We start from the raw sequence: 6,734 nt of genomic DNA on the forward strand, positions 1-6,734 counted from the left end.
AAGGGAAATTGTGCTGCCCTGTATCTTTATAAATGACTTAGAACAGGGGTAGGCAACCTTGGCTCTTTTATGACTCGTGGACTTCAACTCCCAGAATTCCTGAGCCAGCATACCCCTGACCTAGAAGATGGGATGGTGGGGGTGTTTCTTGCATGCATATTACACAAAGATAGGAGGATTTGCTAATACAGGTAGTCCTCAACTTATAACCATTCATTTAGTGACTGTTCGAAGTTACAATGGCACTAAAAAAAGTGACTTATGACCGTTTTTCACACTCAACGACCATTGCAACATCCCCGTAGTCACATGATCAAAATTTGGACGCTTGGCAACTGGGATTTATTTACAATGGTTGTCGTGCCCCGGGGTAATGTGATCACTTTTTGCACCTTCTGACAAGCAAAGTCAATGGGGCAGCCAGAATAATTTAACAATGGTGGCTAAAAGGTTGCAAAACTCAATAACTGTCTTGCTTAGCAATGGAAATTTTAAGCTCAATTGTGGTCGTAATTTGAGGACTACCTGTATCTTCCAGGACAAAATCACAATTTGAAATGATACCAAATTTCATATTTAGCATATGGAAAGATTAATACATAAGTATAGGAATATGGGATCCTAATCTGATCCTTCAAGTTTTCTAGTGGTGTACCCATCATCACTGGAACCAAATCCATCCACTTTGCTGCTGATCACTATAGTCTCTTTCTTTCCATCTTCCCCAACATTCTCCAGGAAGTTAGGCTTTCATATTCATGAGAGACTTAAGTGCATGCGCGTGCACATACAACAAATCACAGTATAGTCCGTTTTTGTATACTGGCTATGAAGGGGTACAAATAACTGCTTCAAATGGGCTGAACCCGCTTATTTTACTAAAAATAATTTTATACATGTTTTATTTATTTATTTACTTATTTACTTATTTACTTATTTATTTACTTATTTATTAAATTTATTTGCTGCCCATCTTGTTTCAAACGACTCTGGGTGGCTTACAGCTTAATAAACATTAAAAAAATATTAAAATCATCGGATATAAAATGACAGAACAGACAAAATAAAAATCATTAACACAAGATGGAAAAGGAGGGAGCTGGCTATAAGGGGGTGGGGGTAAGGTTGGATTACCTTTTAATTAGTCGACCATCTCCAATGTAAACTCCCTCATTGGGACCCCAGGCCATCTGGCAGACCAGGGTTTTAAGGCTCTTATGAAAAGTTAGGAGGGTGGGAGCCAATCTCACCTCAGGAGGATAAGATATTCCAAAGGGCAGGAGCCACAGCCGAGAAGTGTATAAAGAAATATATAAAGAATGCCTCTTTTGGCATTCCACTTAGCTAAATTAAGGTTTTGTTTTTATGTATCTATATAATTATCTTACTTTTTAAGTTCTTCTAAACTATGATTATAATTAAACTAAAAATAATTTGTAAATGTGTGATTTTTTAAAAAAAAAAATGTTTTGGCAAAATATATATATTTTACGCTTAACAAATATTGCTCAGCAAAAGGACTGAAAAATTTGATTCTGCTCACTTTGGTGATATAATTGTATTACTTGCCATCTCCCCTGTGACCTGTGGGGCGGTGATGTATATTTTTAAATGAAATGAAAATATCCCATATGCTGCAAAAAAATTCCACTTCTGGCTTATAATAATTCATTAGATTACAATTTAAAACACACCTTGTCTATTTCTTTGTTTTAGGTAACTGTAGGTCGAGGAGGTGGTGTCACTTACCAGCTGACATCAAAATCCTGTCCACTGATGATCTCTCGGAACCATTGTGTTTTCAAGCAAAATGCCAATGGCCAGTGGACCGTGATGGACAACAAGGTAAATTAATCAGAAGAAGTGAAAGAGGCAAATGTGGAAACCAGTTTGAAAAAATGACTTGGAAAGCCATAGGTTTTAATGATAGAAATATATATTTATTTTGTAGGCAGTTTTTGGAAACTAGCCTGCTGTAATAAATAAAACAGATTCAGGATCTTTGTTTGTGAAAATCTCATCCAGAATGCAAGATTATTATGTTTTACAGTATACTTTAAATTTATCATCTGGACTGGGGATTGGCAAGATGATAAGGGCATTTCAAATTTAACCAACTCTAGCTAGTACGGTCAATGATAAAGATTGTGGCTACAGCAGTCTGTTAACCTCTGAAGGGCTATTCATAGCTCACTTCTTACCTGAAGAATTGATGAAGATATTTAATGGACAATAGTTAAAGGTTGATGTGAATGGAAGGCCCCTTTATCACTTAATTTCTTTGCTTGGTTGGATCATATCCCCCAACTGACACATGGTTAGTTTCATGTTGTTCAGGAGACCCCTGTTCCCTTTTAGGGAACAATGCAGGGGAAATGGGAAGGTCCAATGCACAAGAGATAATTCTTACCTTATGTCATGTATTATCGAGTATAATCCTTTAAATAAATCTGAATAACTCAGCAGTTTTTCCCATCTCAGAGCTTGGACATTCTGGTATGGCTACCTTCCCCTCTACCCCCACACTAAAAGCAGAGATAGAAAGATGAGGTGTTGGTTCCTGTAGAGCAGTGTTTCTCAACCTTGACAATTTTAAGGCACGTGGACTTCAACTCCCAGAATTCCACAGCCAGCATTGCTGGCTGTGGAATTCTGGGAGTTGAAGTCCACGTGCCTTAAAATTGTCAAGGTTGAGAAACACTGCTGTAGAAGGAGATAGCTCTCTTTTCCAGTTCAGACTCTGCCTTGCCCCAGATACCACAAATGGCTGAGTGCTCTGCCTGCCATTTGCATGTCCAGGATCATCACAATAGCATATTTTCTAATGATTACTTTTCTTTCCTTTTGCTTGGCATTTATCTTGCTTTTGAGGAGTCTCTCAGGGAAAAAGAAATGGGACTTCTAATTGGGCTGTGGTTCTGAGGGAGCTGATTTTCCCATTAAAGGCACTTTTCTCTCGGCAATGGTAATTGGGACCAGAACTTTGATGCTGGTTATAAGGCACAATGCCACGTGACTGTGCTAACTTATGATGGCAGTTCCAGCAGCCCCAGTTGCTGATGTTAGGTGAATCCTGCATGGTTACAGCATCCGATGGTCACTGGTATTTGTGACCTACTGGCTTCCCCATTGAATTTGCTTGTTGGAAATGGGAACGAAGGTTGCAAATGGCAATCATGAGACCAGAGGATGCTGCAATGTTGTAATTGCAGGCCAGTTGCCCAGTGCCCAAATCATGACTGTGTGACTGTGGAAATGCTGCTGTGACTGCAGCTATGAGGATCCGTTGTAAGTATCCCTTGTTCTGCACTGTCATAACTTCAAGTGAATGCTGAGTGAGTGGATGTTAAATAACTACCTGTATTAACGCCATAGGAGAAACAGAAAAAGCATCAAGTAAAGGCCAATCAGAAAGAAATATGAATTGTTCATTGATGAGGGAGGAAGAGGATCTACCATTCTCTTCTAGAATGTAGATTTTCTCCTAGTTCTCAGGAAATTCTGTAGGATCTTAGGGTGGAAAGACCCAGGCCTCCCAGGTTTATTGGCTCATGCCAGGTCTGCTTGTGTTAGAGATCTTCCTGGGGGCTAGTTAATTCTGTCCCTTGAGCCTTCCCTTTTCCAAAGCATTCAAGAAACTTCTTGAGGCTGAGACGCTCCAAAGACTCTAAGAGGTGGCTTCTCTCTGACTAACAAACCCTATATGTTCTTTGAGGCAGCCTGAAATCTGTGTCATGATTTAGGGTAAATCAGAAATGTAGTTTATTGTGATACAGGTAGCCCTCGTTTAGTGACCGCCTTGTTTTGCAACTATTTGCAGTTATGACAATGATGACAAAATAACTTTACAACCAATCCTTGCATTGTGGCAGTACCATATAAAAGAAAATATTGAAAGTTATCACCAATAAAAAACACCCATGAATTGTTGGACAGAATATTATACTAAACATTATACTGAAGGGAATAAAATAAAAACATACAATGGAATGAAGTGTTTTGATTTCACTAATAAATTTTGGCCACTTTCTGTTGAAGTGGTCATGGAGCTTCCCTGTAAACCATTTTGTATTATAAGTTGCCTGGGCACTTTGATATCTAGAACAGGTGTTCTACAAACTTTTTAAAAGATTTATAAAATACAGAATGAATTTTTTTTTTAAAAAAATATGATTGTGTCATCCATTAAAACAGCCAGGAGCTATAGTCTTTTCCAGATAATGGAAGTAATCTGACAGCCAATCTACTGTAGATGTGGTGACTCTAGAAAAAAATAATCAATTACAGTTTGCTTTGCTGTGCTTCTGCTTTCCATTAAGTACTAATCAACCCAAGTAATTAATGTTTTGCTGCATTCACACTGCCTAGAATATTTGTTGGCTGGTAGCTTTTTGCTCAGCTCCAGATATTATATAACAGGCATTCGTAAGCACTAAACTGTTTTTGAAACTGTCTTTCAGAAGTTCGATAGAAAAAAATTAACAATCTCGGAGCTAATGTTCAGTTACTTTGTAAGGGTTATAAAACAAAATACTATATTTTCAAAGCAATCTCTGTAACTGTGATGTTATGGTAGACAGGTCATTTCTACATATTTGAAGCACCCTATGTACAGAATCAAATTTGTAAATTAACTATATTTTGTCTTGCAGTGAAGATGCCTACATGATAACACTGCATTCCTCTGAAGAAGTGGGAGTGGGAGTGTTCCAGTATGATTTGCTTGACCAAATAGTTAAGATTCCCAAGAAGTCAAAAGCAATAGCTGTTAGAAAATCTTGCATTACATAATCAGAATTTGGTGCTAGATTTTTTTGAGATTTTAATCATGGTAGCAGATTTCTGTTTAGGCACTTTCGCTTCTAGCAAGGGTGTACAGTACGGAATGGGACAACTCGCCACGGCCAACTCGGTGCTGCCAACTCACCAAGTTGGCCGTGGTGAGTTAGCTGTGGCAAATTGTCAGAGCCCCGTACAAGAGTTTGGTAAACAATATTATATGGGACTTACATTTGGTTATTAGCTAATTAGAGGCCAGGCTAAATAGATAACTTTAATAAATAAATAATAAAATAAATAAATAATAAAATAAATAAATAATAAAATAAATAAATAATAAAATAAATAAATAATAAAACAAACAAATAAATAATAAAATAAAACAATAAATAAATAAATTCCTTAATAGCCATATTAAATCTGCTTATCCACTGGATCACGTTTAGTTTGGATCATTATTTTTTTCTTCAATTTTTTTCCCTGTATTTTCCCCCATAAATTCCCCATAGCTCTTTTTTTAAAAATATGGTGTTTTTTTTAAATTTCTACAGAGTCTAAATGGTGTCTGGCTGAACTGTGAACGCATTGACCCTTCAAGGGCCTATATTTTACGAGCGGGGGACTTCATCCAATTGGGTGTGCCTTTAAAACACAAAGAAACTGCTGAATACGAATATACAGTAATAAAAGAAGAAAGGAAGATGCTTAGCCCATTTTTAGCACTGAAAAATGACCAGATGACAGAGAGAGTAAAGGACAGAACTAAACGTAAAATTAGCTTGGAGGAATCAGAGACATCTGGAGCCGAAGGGCCTTCCCATTCTAGATCCAAGAGAGATCGAGTATCCTCTGATAATGACTCTTTGGGGAAATCTCAGGAAGGCAGCACTGATCTGCCTACACCACCAATGGAAAACACGGAAACCATAGTACTATTCTCAAAACCAAGCAAGAAGGAGGAGAAGAAAAACCACTGTAACTCAGTTCAACCTGATCAAGTATTTCTCATCTCCAAGGAACAAAAAAAACCAAGTCTGGCACAGTCTTGGAACAATTTGGAACAAGTCATAAAATCTCTGGAAGACATGACAAAGCTCAAAGCCAAAGTGCAGGAGAAGCAGGTAGCAGTCTTGACTGTAAAACAAAACCCCAAATTTGCTCCCGAAGAGATTCAGGTATTGGAGCAGGAGCTACAACAACTGCAAGAACAGTTATGTACCGAGCATCAGCAGCAGCAGCAGCAAGTAGAACAGTTAGAGAAAACTTTCAGTGAGGAACTACAGGTAGGTATAACCATGATATATGGTTTGTTTATCTTTTAAAATAGTCAAGATTTTAGGATGAACCTAAACTAAGGGGGGGCACTGCAATGTACTTGTATAACTTGGAAAATGCCAGTATTTGGAGGTACAGTATTATTTTAATAAAATAACATTTGTGGACAGGAAAAGGGTAATTTTTTTAAAAAAAAATTAGTTACATCTTATATAATTTTTAACTTTTTAAGCCTATTTTGTGCATAACCTGCTGTCTTTTGTAGTGCAGTACCAGCACTTCATTCAAAGAAAGAGCAAATACAGCCTTTGACTTCCTAAAAAAGTGATCATCCCTAACATGAATGACCAGAGGGAGGAGGGAAAAGTCTGCCTTTTTAATATTGGCAAATCTTTTCAGATTTTTAGTCACCGTCATACAATTTCAGTCATCCTCTCTCCACAGAAGCTGAAAATGTGAAAGGTTTCCTCCATAGGTTTTGCCAATTTCAGTCTTGGGCAATGTGATGATTCTGGGGAATTCCTAATATGTTTATTTTTAAAAATTGGAATTTGAAGGACTAATGTGTCCTAGTATGGGAGATGATGTAGTTCCCTGGGGTGTTTTTCAAGAATAAAACAGCATAACAAACGTTTAAAATATAGTTTTCAATTATAAAGAACCTTTAAGATAAAAGATTA

The 6,734-nt window shown here is 37.2% G+C and overlaps 1 protein-coding gene across 1 annotated transcript in view; it reads left to right on the top strand.

The window, feature by feature from the left end:
• Positions 1-6,734, top strand: part of RNF8 (ring finger protein 8) — a 17,571-nt gene that overhangs the window by 815 nt on the left and 10,022 nt on the right. Inside the window, exons 2-3 of the mRNA XM_015823917.1 lie at positions 1,717-1,845; positions 5,331-6,062. Coding sequence (XP_015679403.1) covers positions 1,717-1,845; positions 5,331-6,062 — 861 coding nt within the window. The remainder of the gene's footprint in view (positions 1-1,716; positions 1,846-5,330; positions 6,063-6,734) is intronic.

The sequence above is a fragment of the Protobothrops mucrosquamatus genome, unplaced genomic scaffold (genome assembly GCF_001527695.2).
Source record: "Protobothrops mucrosquamatus isolate PMUCROS unplaced genomic scaffold, P.Mucros_1.0 scaffold2047, whole genome shotgun sequence".
Lineage (NCBI taxonomy): Eukaryota > Metazoa > Chordata > Lepidosauria > Squamata > Viperidae > Protobothrops > Protobothrops mucrosquamatus.